At 42.6% G+C, this 27,832-nt stretch overlaps 1 protein-coding gene across 5 annotated transcripts in view; it reads right to left on the reverse strand.

The window, feature by feature from the left end:
• Window positions 1-203: 203 nt before the first annotated feature.
• The window catches only part of AUTS2 (activator of transcription and developmental regulator AUTS2), a 791,277-nt gene continuing 763,648 nt past the window's right edge, over window positions 204-27,832 (reverse strand). For 2 of the 5 annotated variants that reach the window (XM_087751980.1, XM_087751985.1), the window contains 12 exons: window positions 26,342-26,595; window positions 25,137-25,378; window positions 24,643-24,687; window positions 20,563-20,658; window positions 19,149-19,220; window positions 17,383-17,412; window positions 15,703-15,774; window positions 11,539-11,680; window positions 10,934-11,011; window positions 9,450-9,533; window positions 8,314-8,536; window positions 204-3,323 (listed from right to left, as the gene is read on the reverse strand). In XM_087751980.1, coding sequence (XP_087608106.1) covers window positions 2,084-3,323; window positions 8,314-8,536; window positions 9,450-9,533; window positions 10,934-11,011; window positions 11,539-11,680; window positions 15,703-15,774; window positions 17,383-17,412; window positions 19,149-19,220; window positions 20,563-20,658; window positions 24,643-24,687; window positions 25,137-25,378; window positions 26,342-26,595 — 2,578 coding nt within the window. In that variant the 3' untranslated portion in view covers window positions 204-2,083. The remainder of the gene's footprint in view (window positions 3,324-8,313; window positions 8,537-9,449; window positions 9,534-10,933; window positions 11,012-11,538; window positions 11,681-15,702; window positions 15,775-17,382; window positions 17,413-19,148; window positions 19,221-20,562; window positions 20,659-24,642; window positions 24,688-25,136; window positions 25,379-26,341; window positions 26,596-27,832) is intronic. The other 3 variants (XM_087751981.1, XM_087751982.1, XM_087751984.1) reach the window with 3 other exon arrangements.

Genomic DNA, 27,832 nt, shown 5'->3' on the forward strand with positions numbered 1-27,832 from the left:
TTCCTTTTTTCCTGATTACTACAATAATTTTGATTAGATGGCTTATAAAAGCTTGCCATTTCCTTTATGTTTTTAACAGCTATTTTGTCTGAACAAAAACCCACTCTTGGGAAAAAGTTTTTCTTCCCCATAGCAATGATGGGGTACTCCACACAAAGAAGCACCTAGCAGTTTAGTTCACATTTTTTAATAACATGGCACAATTTACATTACACAAGTCTTCGCTGATGAGGAAACATGCTGAAGATTGAGAGCCGCTTCACTTTTCTTTTCACATAGGATCTAGAAAGGACTTTATTACATACAGGATAAACAGCAAAAAGGTTTGTATATAACAATCTCTTTACAATACTGAAAACTACCACTACGGTTCCAGTGTACATATTCTTCAGGGTTGGGGTTTTTTTGTATTTTTCCTTTTGTTCTTAAAAAAAAAAAAAAAAAAACCACTGCACAACATCTGGAGTTCACAAAACCTGAAGCTCACACCTAAACCTTCAGTTGACTACTAAAATAGATCTCTGATCATTAGAAACAACTGTCTGTAGTTAACTTTTTTCTTTTTTTTTTTTTTTTTGCCAAAACAGGATAACAACTTCAGATAGCACTTTAATACACTAGAAGACCAATGGAACTAATTTTATTTCATACATATATTTTACAGTCCAGTAGACAAGATATTGAATTCTCTCTGATAAAGTCATATTCTCTCCAAATATTTAGACAAGAAACTTAACGCATTATAAAAAAGTGTGTTATGAAAAGACAGATTCCAGAAGATTGATGCATATTTTTAAAAACGACCACGTTCTTCATGTTATTTCATGTCTTCTATGATTAGGGAACAACAAGGCTGACCTGTTAACTATTCACAGACTTTATTACCAACTGAAATACAATGAATTGCATTATGAAATCTGCATCGGAGTTCATCAGTTAAACTACTGATCCACAGTGAAAACATACCCATCATTTAGAAAAGTATTAGCTTTCTTGTAGGATTTGTTTCAAAGTAGCTAAAAATCACTTAACCAAAAAAAAAAAAAAGAAAAAGAAGCGTGTGTACAGAGAAAAATGACACACTGGCAATAAAAACAGACATGAAAGGCTATAAGCAGATGTTCTTCCAAAAGTAAATTTGACATGTTAAGTGACGGAAGTTCTGGAACATATCCAGCATTTGATTATTCCTCTGTTTAACCCAGATTAACGTGACCGAAACCCAATCTGTCACGACTACAGTATCAGTGATTACAGATCGCTAACCCTGACGCGTTCTAAGGAATACGTGAGCTACAGCAACATCAGCATCTTGATGCAGGGGTTCAGACAGAAAACTACACTTCTAATGGGCTGTTTCTTCATCAAAACAAGCAAGAGAAATAGGTTTCTATTCTAGATGAGCTTGTTCAGGGAAAATATGACTTTAATTATGTTGTGTGTTGAAAAGGCTCCTTTGAGTTATAAAGGCTTTTGTGAAAAGCCTTAAAATTCATTGCATAGTTGAAGGGGTTTAGCTGTCTATAACAATATATGTAACACAGCATAAGCAGACTGTGTTGATCAATATTAAGTTTGCAAATAGCACAGTTTAAGAAGTATTAATGTATTATGTTACTTAATTTTATCTATTTACATTTGTACAAAGTAAAGCTTTCATCTTACCCTTTTTGCATATATGAACCATTAACCCATGAAGCAATCTTTTTACATAAATATCTACAATTGTCTTCACTTCTGGTCTGAAAGAGCTTTGTATGGTTGACACTGGTGGTGGCTTGTTTCTAGTCAAATCATTCAGATTAATGTCTTGTTCTTCAGTTCAAATTTTGAAATTTTTAAACTAGAAATAAAATAGAGTAGGAGACACGAGGAACATATGGACTTGGCTAAAAGATCTGGAAAATTTCAACATATAATATACAAAAAAACCATTTCAAAATCTTTGCACTCAGGTCTATACATATTGTACAGTGGGTCACATCCCCAGTCTGTATCAATGACTAGTAAGAAGGTCTTTATATTATGTTCATTTACAACGTTCTGTCCCTCTTTCTCTGGTTTTTATTTATTCTCACTCTGCTTATCGAGCTTCAATGTCCTTGAGGGTGTGAGAAGGAGGCCTCTCTCTCATCTCTGTTGACAGAGGAGTAGTCCTTCTGGGAGACCCAGGCCGAGGTCCCAGAGTAGAAATAAGAGGTGGAGGGGCACTGAGAGCTGCTGTGGGGGGAGTTTTATTGAGGATGCCATTTTGGTGTCCCGTCGGGGGACTGACTCTGGGGTAGTGCATGCTAGGAAGTCCTGGCGTGATTAGGCTTGGGTGAGGCAGGTGCCCATCCAAGGCGGCAGGGTGAACTGAGTGCAGGCGTGCATGTTCGTAGTCCTCTCTGAGCATGTGCAACCGCTCCCGATCATCCAAGTGGTTGCCCCTCTCATGCTCACGTCGAGGGTCAACAGAGAGAGGGTGGTGGTGATGGTGGTGGTGATTGTAGTCGTGAGGTTCCCGATCCCTGAATGACCTGTCTGCTTCATATAACCTCGGCGCAGAAAGACGATGAAGGGGGTCATTTCTTAGCAAAAAGTCTCTGCCCAGGGGGTCTCTCCGATGAATATCTAGCTCTCTGTAAGGATCTCTTAAGGGATCTCTCATTGGATCCCAGTGGAAAGAAGGATAGGGGAAACGTTCTCCACCAGGAATTGGGCTAATTCCCATAAAAGGGGTCATCATGCGAGTCCTATCCAGGCCACTGATGCTATTCATGTGATGTATACCAGTTACACCTACAGTCATGGGCATAGACACTAAAGGACTTGGATGGACGTTAGATGTAGATATAGGCGGCGGCTGATCAGACGACCTGTGAGTCTGAGGTCCCTCAGGTTGAACATCGTGGTCTTCCTTTCGCTCCTCCTTCACTTTGACTTCATTGCTTTTCTTCGGATTATCATACGCCGGCTCATTCTTCCTCTCAGCCTCACGGTTTGAAGTACTATTAGGCCTGGTGCTCTCCACAACAGGGGGCCTAGCATAGGGCGAAGGAACCCTGGGCATTTGCTTAGACTCTTCCACCACTCGGCTTTCGTGGCTCAGGCCTTCTTTCTCCGAAATGTAGTTGTCCTTCACCTTGTGCTCTTCAACATTAATTTCCTTCCGAGATTCGGAGTGATCCCTCTCTCGTTCTTTGGGTTTCTCTTTTTCTCGAACCTCGGGATTCAGATGGCTCCTGATCTGCTCATTTGAGCTGCGATTATGTCCGAGGGAGTTTACTGGATGAATAGGTGCTGGCGAAGGATGGCTGGAGTGTCTTTTCTCAATGCTCTCCCTAGAAGAAAGAGAAGTGTAAAGATGAAGGCATGAGAGACTGTAAATAAAACAAAGCATCTAGGGTGTCTGACTTCATACTCGTTGCTTTGCAGAAAGCTAGTAACATGCACCATTAAACGCACTGTTCCTTTTGCACACCCAAAACACCAGAAGAACATCCCATCTCTAAACTAGGCCTATTCTATTATCTCGACCCAGGAGAAGATCCCTGAAGCTGCTTTGTGAAGGATCTGATTGAGATTTCAAACACTGAAGTCCACAGAAGGCTTCCAAGGGAATCTAGCTCTAGTACACATATTTCTAAGACAATGGCCTTAATTGTTTGAAAGAAGAGAGGGGAAAAAAAACCCATACCAATTTCATCCAAAAAAAGTGAGGCAGTTAAATCCTAATTACATGGTATTTTACCTGCTTCTTCTATTAAGAATACATTTGGGAAAACAGACGGCATTTGTTCAACTGACTTTTTAAAAACTTTCTAGACGTTCCTAATTTCTTCTCTCTATTCTCGTCAATCTTCTAACTTTTCAATTTACTTCTCACAATTCAATTTACTTCTTAAAATTGAAAACAAAAACCTCTCCAGACACCCGTACTGACGGAGACAATCCCTGTCTCTGAACAGGTAGGCACTTCGGTAAGCGTACAATGCACCTCAGTGCGGGCGTTTTAATAGAGGCAGCCATCATGCATAGATTAAGCGTCGACTTCCTCAGCAGAGATCAGTCTCCCCTACATGCCCATCATTCACGCTAGCTCTGAAAGCATCATCTCTCTGGAGTCAGGTGCTCTTCACATTACCAACGCCTTCCCATTCCTAGGGTAGAGCAAGCAGAGCAGCGACAGGGCCAATGCATCTCCCCGCCAATGCCAGGAAGACTCAAAATAGTGTGAATTCATTCCATCTTCCAAAGCTATTTATGTTGCACAAAAGATGAGGGAATAGCTGTCTGGCAGTGGACAAAAACCTAAATATGTGAATAGATCCTGTACCAACTATTTTCCGGAAGCAGTATTGACCAGGAGTTGTTATGGGCAACACTAAGTGGAAAAGCTTTCCTATTTAAAATGAATCAAATTCCTAAGGTAAATCTCATTCCTCAGTTCCAATGATTTTAACCTCTCACTGATTTCAGCTGATCTCCGAGTTGGAGCCTTTCCAGAAAGACAGCTCCAGATACTCCGTGTTGGACACCTGCTGTTTGCTGAGCACGGAAATTCTGTTCCGTGCGGGGTGACGGACACTGTGCTGCAAGAGGCAAACGTGAGGGATAAGCCGTGAGGCCCTCTGAACCAGCTCCCGTTTACGTGTTTCCCTCTGGGTGCTGCAGTCTCTGCTGAGCAAAGTGTAACCTGAACACGCTTGGATGAGGACAGCAGGTTGAAACTCACTCCGGACCAGATGAGCAACACTGGCTGGCTGAAGGGTAACACGCAGAGCGACTCTGAAGTGGACACTCGCTCCTTCACCTATACAATTTCTGCTACCTGCTTTTTTGCTGAGCTGCACTGCGTAACATCTCTACCTGTAGGTACTTTTGGACGGTGAAACTGCAGCAACTGCAGAAAAAATATCTTTTCAAAATGAGTTTCAAAAAATGAGTTTCAAAAGGAAACTCAATTCTTATAACCTCACCAGATGCCTCTTTTGCTGTGTCTAGACTGAATTGCTGAAACTGTCGTTTTGTGAGCCATGTCTGAGACCTCAGAGAGTCCAGAATGTGACGGTTAGAAAACATGTGTAAGCTGGAGCGTTTGACACCAGAACTGCCTAGTCTGCACTGACTACCATTGAACTCCTTTCTATCAGGTTCTGCTTTGATTGACTGTGCCCTAAACAGTCTGCAAATTGTGTCTTGGCTCTGATGTCCCTCCTCTTGCTTTCCACCAAAAGCTGAGGCATTTGATTTAACAGCTTCTAGATTTGGACACAGTGAGACCAAGTCAAGGCATTCCAGTGAAGGCTTCTCAACGTGAAGACTTGATTCTTTTACAGTCTTTCATTTATTTAGCTCATGGGACTAGTTCAGAGAGCACCCTTCGTTGTTTTATTTCACTAGGAGAGCTCATTGAGTCCTTTTGCTGATATTTAATCAATTTTATATGTAATGAATGTATTTTAAATTATGCATAAAATTTAGAGAAAATAACGGGCATTTTCTGTAACTAAAGAAAAATATATGTGCAACAAAAATAACATATTCCTTTGCCAAGTTCATCCTATTCAATTACAGTGACGGTATTATCTCCAGAGGCTTCTGATTACACAGCTCCCTTCAGTGACCCACCTGTAGTTCAGTGTCAGAGAGGGGATGGTTTTTACCCTCAGACCTGTCAAGGGCTCCTTAGGTTAATAATACGGGAACAGCTCTAAGCCTCTGTCTCCACAAAGAAGAAAGTTAAGAGCACGCTCTCAAATGAACTTATTGCTAAGGAAGGTATGTTTTGAGGCTGTATGCTACACTGAAAGACACTGAGTATTTTATGCCGAGTACTTTGCCTCATTGACGTCGATAAAAAGAATAGATTCTTGGTTGGTTTTTCTTTTAATGCTGTAGTATTACATAGGCTGAAATGTCATTATTGGAGTAGACTTGCTCAGTGACATCTTTTAAACAAAATACCACTGAGAAGGAACAAATCCTATTTTTCACAACAGCTATTTTTACTCATTTTTTTTCTGATGCTGGGCTGGAGTAACAGAGTCCTTAAAACAAAAAAACCTCCACAACTCCAAACGATCTTCCAGGAGAAAGCGGGCACTGTATCAGGATACTGCCGCGTAGCTACTCAGCCAGCTCTGCGCCCAGGGAAGGGTCACAGACTGTAGTTTCATATTATCAAAGCTATCTTAAGGCGTTACCTGACCTCAGTCTAGCTGGGAGGGGCTGCGGTACACTGGCCATACGGCCCAGCCAAGAAGAGCGACCCAGAGGAGCGATTCCCTGCACCCCACTCTAACACCGATCTTGGATGGGGAAGGGCCAAGCTAAGAGGTACGTCTGAGGTACCCTTCCACTGATAACAGAAAAATCTAGGTGAATGCTTTTGGCTAGATGGCCCATTTGGGGGCTGATAAAGTTAGACCCTTGATGACAGGATGATCTTGAGATGAAATCCTACCTCCGGGCACGATTCCCAGTTCTTCCTGTTTGGGCAAACTAACTCAAAATAGGTAACAGAGATTGGGACCTCAGCTAGAAAGCAGGGCTACATCCTCACCCCGCTGGGGGCCACTGAAGATAAAAGAATAGGTACGAGAGGCTCGCAAACTACTCCAGACATTGTCTACATAGGGAGCAGGGCGCCAGGAAGGGATTCTCAGCATCTTCTCATACAGGCAACAGTGTGAGCATGCTGCAAAGCAGAACTCTTCGAAACCACACAGATGGATGCACAGCGACACTGGAGCGGCAAAAACATTATTGCGCTAAACTGGTAGCCGTAATTGTGCAGAAGTATGAAGTATGAATGACGCTTACTTTTAAGCTCTCAAATTATTGAAAATAAATATGTTCTGAGCTATGATATGGAGTTCAGGCAATGCCAAAGCAGCTTGCAAGGAATGTATTTCTGAAAGGGGTTTTCTTCAGCAGGAACACTTCATAAGAAAACAACAAAACAGCAACCGAAATAATCACACAATTCTAAAGACCACCCGTATCATTAGTAACTAAAATGCTTTGCCATTCAAGCCAGTAAAGTTACTCACATGCTTAACCATTTTGCAGGACAGAATCCCCAATTTGTAACAGCAATTTATTTTGCAGCATTAACACCAGACATGAAAATAATGAAGCTATGCTACCAAACAGAAAATATTCCAAATGGAAAATGTAGGTGAAACGATCTGTAGTTTGACTCGCTCTTCACATTTTACAATAACATAGAAAAGCTCTTAAATGTATTTTTAGAATATCTAATGTGTTAGCATAACTTCTTTTAGAAAAGGCTACTAATGCGTATATTTGGGTTAGTGACAGAGAAGTCAGAAAAGCACATCTCCTAAATATTCCTCTATGTTAAAAAATTAGAAACAAATAGCCATTATGTAGTAAAGTAATGTGCAAACTTAACAGGAAAGCCATTAAGCCACAACTGAAAAAGCTGATATCATCCTCTCTACATTTTTCAAGGAAGGCATGACACTTGCTGAATGGCAAATTCTTTTAATTTGGTACTTAAATGTTAAGAGGAATTGTTACTGAGTTAACTGTATAATGGGAACAGTCCTGACAAAAAAAAATATGACCAGGTTTTACTTTTCATTAACCCTTCCCAGCCTGGACATGTTAGTGTGCAAGTCCATGTAAAACACTGAATAAAAACTGTGCTTGAAGGTGTGTAACAGCAGTGCATGTGTGGGGGGCTTTTTTTGAGGGGAATTAAGGTTGATTCAATGAATGGCATGCACTGAAACTTGCTGTGGTATTGGAACATGACATACCCGGTGCATTTTATGGTGTTGTAATTTTACAACTTTATCGGTGGTCCCTCGGGTCAGTCCCTTTTTGAGAAGGGAGGTAGCGTTCTTTGTTTGGCAGACAAGGTCCGATTTACAAAGTTATTTAAGGATTCAAAGGTGCAGATATGCGTCTGATGGACTTCATAATCCTTTTTTTCATCCTGTCAGGCACCTATCTACACGTTAAGTTTTCAAGAGACCTAGGAAAACGTGACCCACGAGGCAACAGAGTGTGTGGGTCTGATTCTGTTCTCACTTGACGCTGCCTGAACTCTGCTCCAGCAAAGCTCCTTCTGATGACGTGTGGCGCAAGTGAGAAGAGAAACAGATGCAGTAGGAAACACCCGGGTTAGAGACCTGCATCTTCCGTAGTGCCTCGCGTCGGAGGCGGCACTGGTGTCAGCTCTCCAGGTGTCCCTCTCCTGAAGCTCTGGTTTAACCATGTGCCAGGCTGGGAAGGGTTAAAAGCGGAACAGAGCCCCAAGCTGTGAACTAGACAATTCTTGGAAGTGTTCTTTCGTACCTTTCTTTGTCATCTTTACTAACAGATGAGTCTCGTTTATCTACATCTCTATCTCTGTCATGAGCTGCAGCAGATGAACTGCGCTCCAGCTCTCCTGGCTTCAGCCAGGGCGGAGGGGTCGGGAACGAAGGAGGAGTTCGGTGCAGTCGGTTCCAGGGCTCGTGAGGGTTGCTAAAGCTCTGCATACTGGGGCCATCCTTGTGGCCGAACATTGAGTTGGGTGCTGAAATGGTGAAGTGGAAAACAAAAAGGTTTAAGAAAAAGGTATGCTCTAGTGAAGGTACTTACCAAAAAAACTTTTACAGCACTCAGAGTTAAAATGAATACATATTATTGGGAGCTGGAAAAGGAAAGGAGATTAACAGAGATTCATTAGAGGGTCTCATTCCTAAACATGGGCAGGCATCTGACAGCTCTTTTAATTGGAAAGGGAAATGCTGTGGATAAAATTGACACGGGATGAAGCAGTAAGATAAAAGTGACAATGATCCTTAGTCCAAATATTTTGGAAACATCAGGAAATGACCATTATACGGACTATAAATAATGGAACTTGTTGCATTTGATCCTGAACCAAAGGAAAATAATATGTGACCGAAATCATGCCGGATTTGAAGTATGGAGAAAGAGAGGGATTTTTTAAAGGATGATCTTTTGTGATTGGCCAAATCTAGAGAAATGTTGATGATCCTGGACAAACAGACGCAGGTTAGTGATCTTTTCCAGGCACGTGTCCTGGATTACTGGCGAGAAAGGGAAAAAAAAAAATGTTCCCATCCACAGCTAGGGATGCTGCACACATTAACTATTTCTGAACATGCAATAAACCCATGAGAAATTTCACAAACTCCTTAGACTCATAGGTTCTATATCCTTTTTTTTTTTTTTTTTACTGAACAATGTAATGGTGACATTTAGCACTACGTTGAACCCAAACTATTCAGTAACTAATAGAAAATAATTTACTGATGACTAAAAAATGATGTTATTTAGACAAAAAAGGTCGCTTTTCAAATTCCCATCTCTTAGTCGTACGTGGTCTAAGCAACTGGTAAAAAAGACAGCAAATAGTCACCATCACTCAATATCCTGAATTACAGAGCAAACGAGAATTCAGAAGCGAAGAGGTTACTCACTAACTGTCGGGTTCCCGAGTCCCCCGAAGGCATTACTGCCCACTGCAGTGAGGCTGCTGAAGGAAGCCGGTCGATTGAAAGGCTCTGCAAACCAACGGAAACAGCCGAAGCTCACTGGCATGTTGGTGATTACGATAAAGCATTAGCGCGTTATCCGACTGCGCTACGTCTGCGTGAAAGCTCAGCCTGTGCCCATCAGGAGCTGAACATCACCCTCCCTCAACGCAGCAGTGCTTGTGAGGGGGTGGGACATAAAAACCATTGTGTTTTCCAATGACAGTATGCATGGGATCATCTGACAAGAAAAACTTCCTTTTCAAATAAAAAAAGATGTTAAAATACACATGGTATCGAGGCCTGTACTTCTGCCTAAGTAGCTACTTCATTTAAGACCTGCGAACATCTCCACTTTTATTTCCTTTTATTCCCTTCCAATTCAATTCCGTGGTCTTTCTCAGGAAACGTCCCTGGCTAGCAAGACTATGATTAACTCTGGCAACTGTGCTCCACACACCTTCAGGCCATGTCTCCTAAACTGTAGCTGGGATATAAATAAAATGTCCTATTCTGCTGCTTTGTCACGCTGACCCGAACATTTTGTAATTCTCTTCATATTTATTGCTAATATTATATGAAAAACTAGTATGGACTGAAAAATCTAGTAACAATTTTTTTAGTAATTAATGCATACAGACTGTAAGTCAGTCGTATGAAGCAAATTCTCCTCTCACTTGACTTTGGAGAAATCTAATGATTTTGATGAAACTACTTCTGATAAATACCAGCACAGAGAAAAGGAAGACCAAACCGAGCATGTTCTATAGGCAGCTAAGTGCAGAATGATAAACCTACGTCGTGAGTCTGCTGTAGCAATTTGGTGACCCTCCCAAATCCTTCCCTATGTGAAATAAAACGCCGATTTAGAGTCTTGATCTCGGATGCTCCAGTAGGCAGCAGACCACCTTCTTACAACATCAGTAAGTTAGAAGGGAAATAACAACATTTGGTAACTTGGATGGTTCTGTTTTTAAATACGTATTCACTAATTTTCACTAACAGACAAATTTGAGGCCAGATCGCAAGATTTTAAGGATCTATTTCCCACTCACTTAAATGGAAAAGTAGGAGTTTGGAAAAGAAACACCTCTATGAACCAAAGCCTTAACCTTAAGGCATTTTTTTTTTTGACTGGTTATAAACACGACTACAGTGAAACCTAACCAGCCCTGTCACTCTGCTCCTCTAACATCCAGGCTGTTTTCAGAAGTATTTCAAAACATGCGGTCAGTGATACTCTCATGTGTATTTAGAACTGCTGCTTGGGTCATGACTAAAATTAAATGGCTAAAACGCTCGATTTGTAAAGGTTAAGTAGGCAGGACACTCAAGGAGTCTCCACAGGGGCAACTTCTAATGGTCTCAGTGGTCAACGTGCGTTACTTCTGAGTTGTGTTCACCGTTCGTTCGTCGTGGAGAGAACTTACCTAAGTGAGCAGCTGGGTTGAGAAAGTTGCTGTGGTGAGGCGGTGGGCCGAAAGGGGTGCCGCCTGGGTGACCCCCACCTGCCAAAACAAAGCACAAGGGCTGAATTCCTAGCAGGAGCTCAGGAAGGGATGAGCTGGGCTCTGGGCCTGACTATCGTTTCTTACGCAGCAGCTCACGTGGGCAGAGATTGCTGCACACTGGGCGGGGGCTCTCAGGTCAGCATCCTACGCAAACAGCAGCTGCTTTGCTGAACAGAAATTCCCAGTTAGAGTATAAGGGGCGGGGGGAATGTTTCAGTAGGGGGAAAAAAAAGAGCATGTAAAATACAGCATGTTTTCAATCTGTCATCTCCACGATGCATCAGACATCACTGTGTGAATAAGCGTTCCTCCATTTAATACCTGTATGGCATGTCAGCAGGCTGGGCTTTTTTAAAAGCATATAGAAAGATTTTAAAATATTTATCAAATAGACTAATAGCCCCTGGCATGTCTTGCAGAGAGTTCATAAGCCAAAGCATATGGGAAATTTCCTTTTAATATGGCAAGGATTAGCATTTTAATGAGCACGCCACAAGAAGGAGATTTCACTTCTCAGTACTCACTGGCTGTGGAGAAGAGCGTCGAGGGCCGGGCCAGGTCATGGGGGTGGTGGATGGCTCCAAAAAGGCTGGGGCCTGGTGGCCTGCTCAGAAATTCAGGTTTGAGGCCGAAGTCCAGCTTGTGCGGATCAGACTGCATCTGTTTCTGCAATGTAAAAGCAGGATTTGGAAGAGACTGTCTTAAAAGATAGACATAAACAGCACTTTCAGAATGATACGTGTATAGCAACTGATTCATAGCAGCTGACGTTTTAACAAGAATGTTAGTTTTTGGGACCCCAAGCATAGGTGCACAGCTATTTTCCTGGAAGGGGGATCTAAGGCAGAGAGAGAAAATCTCCGGCTCCCAACGCCCATCTCCCACAAATTTCAACAGCGTTTTCACATACGCTCGCATCCATCCCTGTGGAGCAAAGCATTTCGGCACAGACCTGACTTAGAGAACAAACATAATTTGAAGAGGCCTCAGACACTTGCTTAGCTGTAAGAATAGGTCTGCCTTAAAATAATAAAAGCAAAGCTGAAGAGAAATGTTAGTTTGGACCTGACCCCAGGTGGGCGGGCATGTTAAAGGCTGGGTGAAAGCATCGACTGTAGCAGGCAGAGCCGCCAGCTGAGCCTCTTCCCACCGCAGGAATCCCTTGCCAGGCAGTTACGGCAGAGACAAGTCAATGGACACCAGAACCATTAATTTTAAACGTGAAGCTGCAATCTGGAAACACTTCATAAGAGTGTACCTTTCAGTGCCTCTCGGGCTGCAACTGAGCAAGCTAGGGGCTAAAATGAATCAAATTACAGATGAAGCGTATTTGAGTCTAAAGAATTGAAGTCCCATTTCGACTGCCCGCACTCCAAACTCAAAGCACCATTATCTCACTGTCTTTATTTATGTGGTATTAGAATGAGCAGGCTTTCTTTTTTAAGGTAAATTTGCTGAGGTAGCTGTATTCTAAATGATAAGCGGATGAAGGATGGGCTCTTCTTTGTGCCATGTACTCGTTTCAGTGGTCCCTACTTCAATAGTTTTATAGAATGAAGAGGAAAACCAAATTCCCAATTACCTGTGCTGCCAGAGCTCCCTAAACACAGATTGCTGATTAATTGTGCAGGTCAGCTGAAAGGATTTACGAGTGGGTAACACCGAACCAGTAGATCTTAACAGTAATTGTGGAGCACGTTACGCTTTATAAATCAGTGTTTAATACTGTGCCAGCTCAGAGTACGGACTATTACAATGATATAAATATGCATATTAAAAAGTTATGACCAAGCAGTAGCCGTTTTTCAAGTGCTACTAACATGTCTATGTAGCTATGAGAACAAAAAACAACAAAAAAAGGCAAAAAAGGCTTTGTCAATGTTTGAGATAATGGCCTGCCAAGAATATTGAAATGGAAAAGATGGCCAAGTTAAGGTCATGGCTTTTAAGGCAGTAATACTGTAGTGCTTTAATAATTTTAAAAAGTTCAGAAAATACAAATGCCCCAGTTGAAGCCTGCGTGCCAGATTTTTACGCTGTGAACTCTTTTTATTCTTCTTTTTAACAACCATGTTATAAACCTCTGTCAGGCATTACTCAGAATAGCAAACGCTGGCTGAAACTTTAATTGCAGCCATATGAACGGTGCTGTTCCAAATAATGAAAAAACTCCTTGTCTGAAGAGGAACAGGAATGTCACGGATGCGTTAAAAGATTCTGGAACGTGTAGGTTTACCTAGAAATAGTACCGAAGAAAATTGATCAGATTTATTTTATCTCCAGCTGCTGTTCAGGAGAGCATCCCTCTTGACGATAATCCTTACGAATGTATTTCAAGTCCAGCAAATGTGTAACACCTTAACTCGGGGCCCACCGAAATCAATGTAAATGTCTGCACTAATTTCATGGCACGGTAGATCGGGCCATAAGGCCTTTCCTAAAAGAGAGAGGGCCAATTACAGAGCATAAATTCTCTCGTGAATCCAGACCAGTAACGCACTGGTCAGTCTAAGGAGGGGTGTAAAATTGCTTTGTGCCTAGAGCTGGTGTGCAACCCTGGCTTCACCTGAGGAATTCCCTGGGCGTGCAGACAGGTTACACAGGTCTGAACTGTGTCTTGGTGCAGAGGTACAGGCAGGCAAACAGCATCCGCAGCTGCATGCAATTTTTCCTGGGGTCAGGAAGGTTGTGTTTTAAAGGTTCCTATCTCGCCTGCTTCTCCAGTGCCTGCTGTTGCCCTCTGCAAGCAATTACTAGCGGGCCAGATAGTTACCAATTCTTCCGTACTTTGCAAGCACTCTGGTGGCACTGCATGCAAACTTGAAATCTCTGAGTCAATGTATTTTATTCCCTGCTCTACGGTCAGGCAGCGTCTTCAGCTTGTGCAGAAGAAAAGGCACCTTCGCAACCTTGGGCTAGAAGGAGAAATCATTCTGTATGGGCCTTCAGGCAGAGATTTCACACCTCGTGGGCACAGGCAGAGGGGAGGACTTCACGCCCGGGTGGGAGTCTGACAGCCCCACGCGGACAGAAACCAACTCGCCTTAATGCCCATGCCGAATTTTTTGACTGAACTGAGAAAGTAAAATACATTTCCCAATTATTCTTGAAATTATCATCATGCACAGCCTCAAAAAGTCAAGTAACATCCTTTCCTGTACTTCTGGGCTTTACTCCTGTTTTGTAACACACAAGATAGAAAAGTACTAGGTAAAAGAAATGGCTGCATGTAAATGGCACTTACTGAGTTATAAATACACCGGTATGACCTCTCTCTGAATATCAAATCAAGGAAGATTCAAAGGACATAGATAGCATGGGAATAATAATTTCATTTCAAGAAAATACCTTTTCAATAAAATAAAAAAAAGGACGTATAACTCTCTAGGTCCATAATCTTGTCTTTTTTGATAATGGGAAGAAGATGAATGAAGATCACTAGCAGGGGAAACATAAGGAAGCAGAGAAGAGAGATATGTCTACTGCAGCAAATTAACCTGTCAACCTTGTTTAAAAGGGTTATTTTTAAACTCTATTAGCTGCAGGTTTTAGTAGCTGTTCAACATCTTCATATTCCTATAGCGCTGCCTTATACAATTCCATGGCATACACAGACTGCAAAGCGCTGTGGGTTTTTCACTTTCTCACACAAGCTATTGACTCCTGAAGTACAAGTCTGGAGAGTAAAGAGCACCAGCCCTTCCTGACTGACTGAAAAACTTCAGGAGCAACATGGAACTTTTCAGTGACAATATTATAAAGGGAAAGACACCGGCTGGATGGGGCTGTGAGCAACCTCATCTGGTTGGAGATGTCCCTGCCCATGGCAGGGGGGATGGACTGGATGACCTTTAAAGGTCCCTTCCATCCCAAAGCATTCTATGATATGATTCTATGATTCTTCACAGAGTCCATGTGCAATAAAAATACAGTTAAAGTAAGAATGGAAATACCCTAACTATTAAATGAATAAATTACTTGGTTTTCTCTGACATCTGTCTCAGGAGAGCCTGAACTGGCCACGGCCCTCGCCCTTGAAGTCTCAAAGCACGTATAACAAAGAAAAGACTTCCACCCCTCTACCTTCGGTGCAGTGAGACAGTGTCTGGATAACGTCACCCCATCGGAGAGGCGGTGTGCGCCTAACCAGCCCAGACACGTACGGGTGCCAACCTCCAGCTACGAGATGGGCTGTGGAAAAAGACTGATGGGAGCCTGTGCAGCCCCATCGGATAAAGCATCGTAGGGACAGGAGAAATCTTCCTGTGCCCTCTTCTGACCGTGAACATTAATAAGAGGAATGGGATACACGTGCCTAGCTTCTCCACACTTAAAAAAAATTTAATCTTGATATGTTTGTGTCCTCAGCCATAAATAAAAGCAATGTTGTAGCTCACAGGCACACCCATTTAGCTCTTCCTAGCTACAAACTGGTTGTTATCGCCCAAGATCTGGCGCGTCCTTGCTCCGCGGCATCACAGACATTTCTTTGAGACTCTACGTTTAGGTATTTAATTCCAATATGCCATCGTTATGAAATGGAAGGTTATGCTATAACGCTACACGTGGTTACTTTAACAAGGCATTAGCCGTGGCATAGAACTGCTAACAGCGAGAGGCACACTGTTCCGCTCCCACGTTTGCACTGTGCAATTCATCTGAAATGCCGGCGTGCCCAAAAGACTGACCTTGACTTTCTGTTGGTGATGGTATATCTGCCAGGCGATGTGAACATGCATAGCGCACCACTTTCCAGGTTTCTGGAAAAAACAAAGGGATACAACATGAATCAGTAACTCTCAAAGACCTGTGATGCTTTATTCTAGTTAGAGCAGCTCTTGCCAGCTCTTAGCCCGGTCTGTTTTGGTCTAGGGGATTCCCCACGCCAAGACAACTGAAAGCAAAGGGTCTCCCTTCAGTGCCTTCCCCCTCCGTCCTCTTGGGAAACCAGAAACGCAAAGACTTTGTCCCTTGCTAAGAAGTTTATCCAGGAATGCTCCTAGTCACTCCCCTCTCCAAATAAACCCATGCTTGGGTTTTACACGCTCTTGCATCTTCTGATGCCACTGGCTGAGAATGCAGCTTGTGTTGCTGGAATCAATGAAACTGTCTCCCAGTTAGCAGCCGCTCTGCATGGCTGGATTGCCTCACAACCGTACGTTGAGTTCATTTCCAAAGGTGCAGCTATTTGAAGACGAGCCTTTCCACCGAAAGATGAAAATGAAAGCATTTTAAAAGATCACTCCGGTTTTCAAAATGAATCTGACTCCCTCATATAATTGCTGGTCTGTACCTCCAAAACTCTGGCTCAAAAACATGCTGAGAAGATCAGAGGTCAGCCAGTTCACTCTGTTTGGGAAGGCTCTTTGCATCCTTCCTGACACCAGGCTTTTAAGTCACGGGGAGGAGAGAGGGAGGAAAGAACCAGAGAGTGCTATTTGGGTTTTCGTGTTGATTTTGTACTCCATTTCCAGGACATCTGGAAACGTTGTCTGAAAAAGACTCATTCATGATATGCTTTCTCCAATTTTGTTATTTAGGGGTCTACAGTTAACTACACAACTAATGATATCTGCAGATTTAAAAATAATCACAGGAATTCAAGAAGCTCCTCAAGCTACTGGTAACTTAAATGTTTCACAAAGCATGGCATTGGGTCTGCCTTCTATTTCTAGGTGTTTATCATCCAACAGCTAAAAAACACAAAAAAATAACCCCCATCTCACACACATACTCCCCTAAACTCAAGCCCTTTGCTTATTCACAGCAATGGCCTGTGCTAGTGATTTAATGAGTTCACCTGGTGGGCACGACCAAAATACAGACCTTGTTGACCACACTGAAAAATCAACAAAAAAACCTTTTGGATCACCGAGAGACTGGATCTTTTGATCCTTATTTCTGTAATATTTTGTGTTTGAAGTGGATTGTCTGTCTATACTTGACAGTAGGGCACTTGGGTAGGAAGTACCATACTGAATAACACTGCAAACACACAGTAAATAATAAAAAGCAAAATCGTTCAGCCTGCAGTGAGATGACAAGGGATCGCTGCCAGGGTAGGTCTGCAGGATTTGGCTCAGGAAACCTTGTAAGCCAGCGCGATAGAAGGACTATCAGTGTTTCACCCCTAGTATTCATGCTAGGGGGCTGCACGAGAAGAACAGGAAAACTTCCACCTTTGGAACCGCGTGTTTGCCTTGAGCGACCACAAGATGCACGCAAAGAAGGACTGACCATGCCGCTCAGCAAACACGGCGTAGAACACCCAGGATGAAACGTGGCATTGCTTTATAATTAGTCTGCTGCTTTAACCCGGTGGGGACTGAGATGAGCTTGACAAACTGCATCAGAAGAAGATTTCTTACCCTCAACATGGGCCTGAACGGATCTGTCAACTGTGAAAAAGAAATGACAGCTTGGTTACATGCCTGTCACTCAAACAATTGCTCTAATTAACAAATTTGTATTGCTTCATTAAGAGATGAAATTAAAATGTGTAATTTTACTTTCAAATGAAGCCCTTTTGGATAATAATTAGTCCTTAGCCTCCGTATTCGAGCGGGTCTCCCTCCCCCCATGGCTGTTGTACCTAAGTGTTGACAAGCAACTAAACAAGCCTCACACAGAGCGCTCTGTCCTCTGGCATCATCATTAATTTGTTGATTTAATGCTACAAAAATGGCTGGTTAACTACTCGGAAGAAAAACACAGCTCTATCCTTTGGGCAAACTTCTGTTCTCATCTTTCAAAGCTGCTCGGCTTGCGAGAAGACTGGAGAGTGGACAGGACCACTTTTTCCCAGGCTTGATCCCACAAACTGGGTTGGAACGGGCTGGAATGGTGCTTCAGATGTGCCCCTGCAAACCAGTGACCGTGTCCGTTCAACGGCTATGGCGTTAGGTCCTCGACCTGTACGTTCCAACAGCCATTACTGACTGCCCGCTTGCCTGATGTGCTCGCTGTCACAAACTGGTTTTGCCTTAAATGTTTTTCACATTGCAACAGATGTAGGTAAACAGCGGCTGTATAAAAAAAAAAAATTTCTCATTATTGTTTTTTTTGTGTGGCCTGTTTTTTTTGAGGTAGATCATTTTCTTATTCTCCTTTTTTGCTCACATTTCATCAATTAATGCTGGAAAATAAATTCAATTTATTGGGTCTTTCTCATTTGTTTTGGATTTTCTTTTCTGAAATGCAATACTAAAGGAGATTTATAGGTGTAAGAGGCACTTTGCAGACTCAGTGATGGCACAATACATCATCCTGAAATAATCGAAACTACCCTACAAGTTGAAAGGGAGCATAAAGCTAAATGACTTAATGATGGGAGGCTCCAGTTATCTTTTCAATTAGATGGAATAAACAGAAATGAAAAAACATGGTTCCTTTGGGTATAAAGCTCAACTACAGCACCAATTCACAGGAAAACCAAGTCCTGGAATTTGGCACAACCCAAAGAAAAGAGCTCAGCTGTACTTAAAAGTTGAGCCATACACCACAACGTGGACCCTCAAGGAGAGCTCCCCCTTGCTTTTGTCAGCGAGTTCTGCTAAAAACATGACTGCGTGATGTTCCTCATCGCAAACAACGTATATGAACTCAAACATGCAAACAACCCACGGGCATTCGCAAAGACCAGAGAAAGGCTAAAGGACAAAGTGCTGAGACGATAAATGCTATTCACATAGGCTCACTCAAAAATCCGGAGGCGCCAAGTGATCAATAAAGTGTATCCGTACTTCGCTGGTGCAATCAATGATACAGTAACCAAGGGAATAACTGTCATTACCCACATTAAAACAATTTCAGAGTATAAACATAAATCTTGAAGAGGTTTGTACATTTCTACGCCGAGTTGGACTTTTACGCCTTTACCCCTGGGCTTGTGGGGACGCCTGCCGACAGCAAGGGAAGAGCTCTCCCACTGCACAGCATCCGTTTGCTTTTGCTGATGATGAACAGAAGCAAGGATCGGGATTTAACTTGTTCTCCTACAGCTTCCCTAGTTTCGTTCAGACTAAGCTTCAGTGTTAGGATGTTAATTTGGACATGCTGAAGACGGTAGCTCTAGCTTTAAACGTTTCCAGGAGGAATAGCTTTACTTGAGAAAAATACAACATTTTCTACAGACCCGTGGATCTTTCTGTAGAAGGGTATGTGGGACAGTTCCAGGTCTGGCTGCAACATCAATAGGATTGGAAGTCTAGAAATACCACAAGGAAAGACAGCATTAATGAGTAACGCAATGCATAAAAGCAACAGAGAGTGAAAAGTAATACTTCTTTATCATTAACATTGCCCAAGCAACAAAGATAAGCTTTTTAAAGAGGAAAGGGTAACCATCATAATCCCGTTAGTAACGTATGTATTATCATCTCAACTTTCAAACTGCCATCGTCCACCAACTTCCCACTACCTTAATCCAAAACACGTGAGAGAAAAGTGACTGTTTACACTGGAAAAGCTTTCCACTATTGAAAACCTGATTAGCAACATACTTATGATACGGCATCTGAAGTAGTATTTGGAGGACCAAGCTCACGCTCTGCTGCCTACCAGTAATGCACTGGAACTGGCTGAAACTGGTAACCTGACTGTCAACGCACAAAGCATCAGCAACCTCTTTAGTCACTGTGCAAGGATCTGAACCCCATCCACAATGAGCTGTTACTGGATGGATAGCTGGAAAAGGCAACAACCAGTTGACAAAAATTAAAGCTTTTCCCATGATTTGAATGTAAATATTCAGCTCGTACGACAAAATGCATCTTTGTAAAAAAAAACAAACCAAAAACCCCAAACAACTACATTTAGACAGAACATCTTCTAAAATGAAGAAAAATAGAAATCAGCTACAGTATAACTAACAATTAAGTAACAGAGTTGTTAACAGTCTGATTACCATACATACGAAGAATTCCACTAATGAACCGCAATTTACATATTCAGTCATTACAGTGGATGGGCCAGTTTAAGAAAGAAGGTGTCTTCTCTGCAGACATTTCAGCCCTGATTTCAGTCTTTAGTTGCAAAGACTACAGACTACAGAATATGATTTCCTCCCACTTATAAATCAAGAGTGACTTCATGAAAACAAAAGAAAAAAAAACCCAAACTCATCACATTTATCTATCCTAGCTATCATAAATGAGAGGAGAACTAAATCAGTGTATTGCATTGTGGTGGAGCTGTGAGATAATTATGGAAATGAGTAAACAATAATGATCATGATTTCTTAAAATCTTGATTATTATGTGACCTTACATTAGCGCGTGCTATCTGAGAACTAATTACATTGCTTCTAAAGTTAACTATGCCATTATATATAATTTTTTTTAATGTATGTAGATAAATCTGAACCTAATGAGAAATAACTTCTCTTTGTAGTAAATTTGGAAAAAGACAATTGCCCTCCGTGGAATCAGGCTGTAACTCAGATCTCAACTGCTCCAGAATCTGAACCACGTTCTAAACCTAAACCTGACCTGGCTCGCAACACCGGTGTATTTGAGTAGTAACAGATATACAAATAATTCCGTTCTTACCTTGGGTTGAAATGCGCCTTGTAGCGAGCCAAACGGGCCAGTTGGAGGAATCATGGGAGGAATACCTGATACAGCTGGAGGATAGGAGTGAAACAGCTGTAACAAGAAGACAGAAGAACGTGAATACAAGCGCGCGTCCAAATGAAGACAGAAGTTGAGCTGACAGCGAAAGCATTCCTGCAGAGTAGTAGGGAAATGGTACATGGCGAGAACCGAGAAGCGTTGAAGAAGTGATCTCGTTGCAACGATGTTAGTTAAAGCAGTCAATGAAATGTTCACAAATGTCATGACGTTTAGAGCTTAAAAGCAGTTCCAAAACCATAAAGCCAGCAACCTGTCCCCTGGATTAGGCCACAGCGTAAGAGATTTTTTTTAATTATTAATTTTTAAATTGGATAGAGGTTTTACATGGTTTCAGTTCGCAAGCCATTTCAAGAGAAAAGGCAGAACACTGAGCCAAGTAAGACTCAGAAATCTACCGTTTAAGTGGAAAAAAAACCCTTACGAGGTCTAGGGTATTGTCTCATTAAAACTCCATTAGTACGTTAGGATTTTAATAGTATCTGTAGGAAATGAGGAAAATACGCACGATTCTTACTTCATTAGCCTGTCTGAGAGGATATCCTGCCACATCTAATATTAGCAGAGAGACAATCTGATTTGTTAAAAATGATTATTTAAACAAAATGTTGAGGCAGAACCCCCCCAAAAATGTAGGGTACTGTTTTTATAAAGACAGACTACTAAACATAAAAAAAGTGCACATCTCCACTGATCCCAACGGAGCTGTTCTAAGAGAATTTAGAAGGAAAAAAAAAAGCTGTTTTGTACTAATGCAGACAAACACACGGGAAACAAGCAAGTAACCGTAACGTCCAACTCTTCTCTTGTCTCTGTGGTCCGGCTGTGAATCTTTTACTCATGCTGTAACACAGTTAACTTGCCCAATTCCACGGAAAGTGATGAGATTACAGACAAAATCGCTTTCTGGTAGGAGCTGGGGGTTCAAAGCATCGCACAGCAACTACGTTCTCACTGTGAAACCTCAGGATGTTAACGGGGGATGGCTGCTAACTCAGCTGGTATTGCCACCCAAAAACCGAAGGGGTTATCTGGCTGACAGAAATTCACCTCTGAACACAGCTGATCACAAATCCACCTACTGTGTGCTACTTTTAAGATCAAAATAAATGAGTTAATGGCCAATTGAACAGAAGCAGGACTGGGCAAAGTAAAAGACTGGACATGCGGAGTGGGCAAACACGGAGAAAGTCACATCCCAGAGTAAATCAGTATCGCAAAGTTTTGATGAATTTCTTTATGCCAGGCATACGTATGTGCTTTTCTTAATCGTTTTTCCTTCCACTAGCTTATCTTGCAAGGTCATTTATTCATATTATAGTTGCTGAAAGCTGAGAAAATATGTCAGTATTTTAGAGGTATCAAAAGATTTTCTCGGTTTAAAAGCATGGAATCAAGTCTCCTTTCATAACACGTTTCTATTGTTGTTTTTAATTCTATTTAATTTGGACCTGCTCCATTCAATGATGCAGAAAGCATTTTTAGATTAGTTGATACTGAACTGCAGGCATTTGAGAAATCATTATGAGACACATGTCCTCATTTACAATAACTTTTAATGAGTAAAATGTGTTTTAAATCCTTGCAGTGTCTTCTGCACTTAATGCTGTGTGTAATGGACTAATTCCAAATGATGGAAAGAGACGTAATACTTAATATTCTATTGGCTATGACTAATAATAAGGAATGCTTTCCTTAGGGTTTTATAACAACTGGTAAGTTAATTAAATGTGACCTTTCCTCAAGGTCAGAATTATTAATAAAATATAAATATTGTATCTCCAGGATCTCCTTGTATCAGTTCAATTCCTCCAGCTTTCAAAACACACCTTTCATAGTCAGCGTTTCCTTTTTCTCCTGCTCTTTTGGACAACATTTCTTCAGGGAACAACGTAGTACCCACGGCTCCGCTGGGGCCGGGGGCAGTGGAACCCTAAACTAGACCCTGCATCAACTCGAGGTAAAAGGAATGCCTCGCTGTGCTACGGTAAGGCCCTCCCAAAGAAGAAATGATGGTAAAATCAAAGATGCCGAGAAAGAAAACAGTTTTAAATCTCTACGTGAGCTTCTGTGTTCCCTATTCTAAAGTAGATTGATTTTAACTCTCAAACAGACCTCCTTCTCCTGCGAAGTTCACTTACGAGCATTAAAACATATCTGAATTTGTGGTGAGGATCTATAGTGGAAACTCTTGTCACTAGGAACAGGTCTACGGAAGTGCCACCGTTTCACAGTATTTCTACAATAGGAAAAGCCCTGTCGGGGAGGCACTTACACCAGCCCAAGGATGCTTTTTGATACTGCAGCTGCTCAGGAAACTGCTGCAAGCAGTTCCTCCGTTACCTACACAATCTATAGTCATAGTAGAAGAGATTACTGCAATATCCTGGCTAGCAGGGCCTTGCTGTAATTTAGGAAAGTCTGTTAATCCAACGTAATTTGTAGCCATCACGTTGATCTTCTGCTAAATACCCAACAGGCGCCACAGTGATGACATTGCAGCCACGTCTCAAGGAAGGCCAGGCAGGGGAGGGGGAACGGGCCGGACCGCTGCTGGGGGAGCTCTGCCAAGTTCAACAGCACGGCTCCCGGGCTAACAGAGAACAACGCAAAGCCTCTCCTTACTTTAAAGGGGATCACGCCATGACCTTTACAATTCAAGTACCTGCCAGATTTATAAGAGATTATGTCACCGAATTTGAAAAGCATATACAGTTGGAGACTTTTGCAATGTTTCCGATATCGCATGTCGACTTCTGTGGTTTATTTGTCTAAAATTCATTTACCTATTTCCCAGTTCCGTGTTCTTGCTTGCATCAACATGCCACATTGTTGATGATACATCTTTTGAATCCATGTAAAGCTCAGCAAATAAAAGTGCAATTTTGCAAACAATGATGCAAATGAGCAGCATTACCCTTTTGAGTAAAAGTGATTGTCATAGGCTTAAACGTTTGCCTAATACTCCTAGAGCCTGGATCCTGCAAACACGCTCATACAGTTAAAGTTACTCAAAGGAGGTGTCAGAAATTAATAGGACTATTCGCACGTACCACAGGCATGAGCTGTTAGCAGGAACTGTGTTTAATTGGTACAGCAGAAAGCATCACACTGTCATCTGAACCAGTTTTTTTTGCCCAGTTCCACTTCTAAGCAAAACCAACACATACAGCCAAGTGCTTTGCAAATTTCTGAGTGCTGATGCAGTACTCCTTCTCTCATCAAAATATCACTATTGGATTTAGACAGTCTTGTCATATTCAACCAGACACCTGCCTCTGCCAATATGGTGAAGGCAATGCAACCCATACTTCAGCAGCAAATGAATCAGTAGATTCAAACCCTTAAGAGCAGACGCTTTACAATTAACTGGAATACTAAAAATCAGTTCATCTCAATAAATAACATTTTTGGTAGCTCTCAGATAAACACATCTAGTGCGTAGCTGGATTCATGTTGCTGTCATCAAACAGAGCTTTCAAAACATAACAAGCCCAGTGGATCAGGTGTGCCTTTCAAATCTGAAGAATAAGACAAGTTTTCAGATTTTATAAAACAAAATATGATATATCAGGAAAACTATTAGATTACCTATCCCTGAAGGATTTGTATGACAGTCTGTCATTTCATTTCAAGTTTCTTAGGAAAAATATCAGTCTAAGGGTTTGTGGCACAACTGAAACACAGTGATGAAATTGCTGCTCTCTTCTGCTTCATGTAACCGTCAGCTCTTCTGTCTGATCGTTTTCACATCAAACCTGTCTCCAAATGGTGTATGAGCAAGAGATCTTTTGATTGGAAAAGCTGATACTGCATCTTTATCAGAAACAAGCACCACGAATGCAAGCCTTCAAAAGCCAAAGCAACCAAGAACAGTAATGGTAAATCCTGGAGTGATGATTAGGGAGAGATTCGACATTGTGCCATTGATTGAGTGGTGATCCCAACCCACCACAGAAAAGCAGTTAAGTCAGTTTTAGACAGAGTAATAAAACTCACACTGTGACGGTAGAAGGGGTCAACTTTTGTAGGGTATTTGTCAAACTGCAAAGGGATCAAAGCACAAACTAGTTACTTTATATTTCCTTGCTTTACTTCTGTTGGTAAAATAGAAGACTACTTCTCTATTATTTGGCAACCAACAGAGAGGAAAAATATCCAGAAAATTAAGTTTCCAATGAAACTGCTTGGGATTTTTCTTTCTTCAAAGTAAAATAAGGTCTTTACGAGACAGGAAAGAGGAGGCGGCACCGGAGTGCGCCACTCCAAGCACTGGGACGCCCCAGGCACGAGCGCTCCTTCAGCCAGCAGCCTCGGCCCTCAGCCCCTGCGCTGCCACCCGGACCTACTGCACATGCGACCATCGCAAGGAAGGCACAGCCCTTCCTCTCCTACCCAGCCGCGCCGGGGCGGCAGAGCACTCCTTCCCCGCAACCTGGCAAATTCTTAAATTTTTGTAATAAAGAATAGAGTTGTGCTCTACTTATCCTCACATTTCTGCCTGGGGTACGCACCATGGGCGGTGCTGGCGTTGGCATGATGGCAGTGGGTGGGATGGCGTGAGGGAAAGGCGTGAAGGTGTGCTGGTGTGTGTGTTGGTGTGTGTGCTGGTGCTGGTGCTGGTGCTGGTGGAACTCGGTCCTCAGGTACGGCGGCGGGCCCAGGGAGGCCCCGCGATCTGCGCTCTGCGAGGCCAAAAATCGCGTGTTTAGTTCCTGACGGAGAAGATCTTGTTCTGAAATACAAACAGCAAAACAACCCCCCGTGAGCTCAGGGACTTTTCCAGACCTTGTGCCACTTACTCTTTGCTGGCTGTGGTAGCAACGCTGTATTTAAAACTTCCTGGTGGCAAATCACGACATTGTACAGGGTAAGAAAGCTCCCTCGGGTATTCCCCAAAGGCCTGAGAGACAGAAGAAAGTCTCCATTTCCTCTCTCTCTCACCAAGCCTGTCTTCACTACAGCGTTCTTCTGAGCATTAACCCGAGAGTTCTCCCTAAGTTTGTATGGACATGGACATAGTTCTAAATAGGTGAGGAGGTACGGGTAACCTGGAGTGAGTAAACATCGAGTGGCTGCTGCTAACGTGAGTACCCTGCTGCACGGACACAAACTGATGTTACTCAAATGCTGATAATCCTCCATTTTCTTCCCCCGGTTCCCTGTCAATGATCTGCGAGGAACAGACGCGTTACATCTCCCCACAGCTGAAGTATAAAAGAGCACAGTTTTCTCCACTGATAAAAATCTCTACATCTCACCCACCCGCCCACCCAATCTGGCACGTAGGGGAGCTCAGGACCGCTGTGTGCACAGCCACTGGAGACCTTCCCTCTATCCAGGGAAGCAATGCTGGGCACAGACCACAACTGCAGCAAAGACGTTCGCTAAGGGGGTCACGGATTCTGTGTGGGCACATTATGAACTCTAGCGTGTTTTTACCATGGGGAGAAAAAAACAGACATGGAAAAAGCACAGCCTTTCAAAAATATTCACTCCCAGGGCGGAAGAAAAGTCGTTGGGTATGTCTAGGTGGGTTTTGGCTTTGACATCATTCCCAATCGTTCAGCGATGAGTACAGCCTCTACCCAACCAACAGCCACCATCAAATGGACCAAAAAGAATTATTCTGACTCAAACCGGAGAATTGGCTTCCTACGCTGCACTAGACATGCTCGGGCCGTGCTCTGTCTCTTACCTGAGTAAGTACTACCAGCTGGGTGTCCTGGAACCTGCAGTGTCCCTGACGTCAATGGAGGTGGAGGAGGCAAAGCCGTAGGAGGGGCAAACATATTGGGGTGATGTGGGTGTGCGGGGGGCTGGAGGGTGGGCGTGAAGGTATGCAGCGGGCTGTGGCTGGGTAAAGAGAGGGGGAATGGTGAGGCCGAGGGGTGGTGAGATATGTGCGGAGGAGGGGCCTGAGTCTTGGCAGGAGTGCTGCTTCTGCTGCTGCTGTTAATGAAAAGAAAAGCGATTAAGCGTTGCACGGAAGAGAGAAAAGCTCCAAACATACACATACACAACCCCCCCAAGCTATGCACGGCTCACGTTAAACACGTTACTAATGTAAGTTATATATTACAAATGCAAGTTACTATTTTACTTTTCTATCTATACCCTGTGATGCTCCCTTCTCCAGCCGTCTGCTGCACCTTATCTAGTACCTGTTACCTCCTGCAGCCTCTCCGCACCAAAACCCGAGACACATTCTCCCTCTCTGTAAGAGCCTCATGTTCTGTCCTCCAACAACACAGGAATGACACCCGAAGGAGTAATCAGCCCTGTGCATTCATTACTTAATTATCAGGCCCTTTCTATACAACTGCTTCTGATTCATGTTTTCAGGCAAATGAAGCTCAAAATCAGTGATCACTGCATTAATAGAAGTTTAATTTTTTTGCTATGACTTAGTAAGATGAAAGACTGCAGAAAATGTGAAATAAAGTTGAGAAGGCAACAACAGATATATGCTTATTGTAGAGTTAATGCCTCTCTCTACCCCCACAATATGAAGAGATAAGACAAGTCAGCGAAATAAATATTTGCAATTACACTGGTTGCAATTTTTCAGGTTTCATTTCCTACTAATGAGTATTTAAAACATATTCACATAGTGCTTAATTCTACTTGTCATTATTTCACGTAAGGACGTGCTTCTATTGCAGGGACTTTTAAAGACAAGCAATACCAATTTGGTTAAAAATAAATCCAAGTCTTAAACACCTCCCCGTCTTTAGTCAAACCATGAAGCAACCATAATGCTGGTTCACCGGGTCTTGAAGGACACCATCCGTCTGCTGGAAGCTCAGATTCGGGGAAAGACGACCTAGTGCTGACAGCATGAGCTTAGAGTAGGGGAAACCCGAGGTCCCTGACTCACAGAGACATCATGGGCTCCTGTGAACGCGCTGTTTAATCTCTCTGTTCATCTTTGCTATCCCCTATAAAAGGTGAGGTTTATCTCCCTGTAGCCAGGTGAAGAGAAAAACACTGAAGACTGCAAGGTGTCAGCAGTGCAGGAAAAAATTAAGCTTTAAAGTCACTGGTGCAAGCCCGTTTGTGCAGGCTGTCAGCAGGGCCCACAGCAGCTGTAACACACTTCTTGCTCTAGGGCATGTCAGGAGTTGGAGAAAGCAGATGTTTACAGGGATGGGAGGGTAAAAGAAATTAGCCTTCAGAGAGCAGCCCA

Source organism: Nipponia nippon, unplaced genomic scaffold, assembly GCF_047370975.1.
Source record: "Nipponia nippon isolate SJK-2023a ecotype South Korea unplaced genomic scaffold, ASM4737097v1 scaffold_15, whole genome shotgun sequence".
NCBI classification, from domain to species: Eukaryota; Metazoa; Chordata; class Aves; order Pelecaniformes; family Threskiornithidae; genus Nipponia; species Nipponia nippon.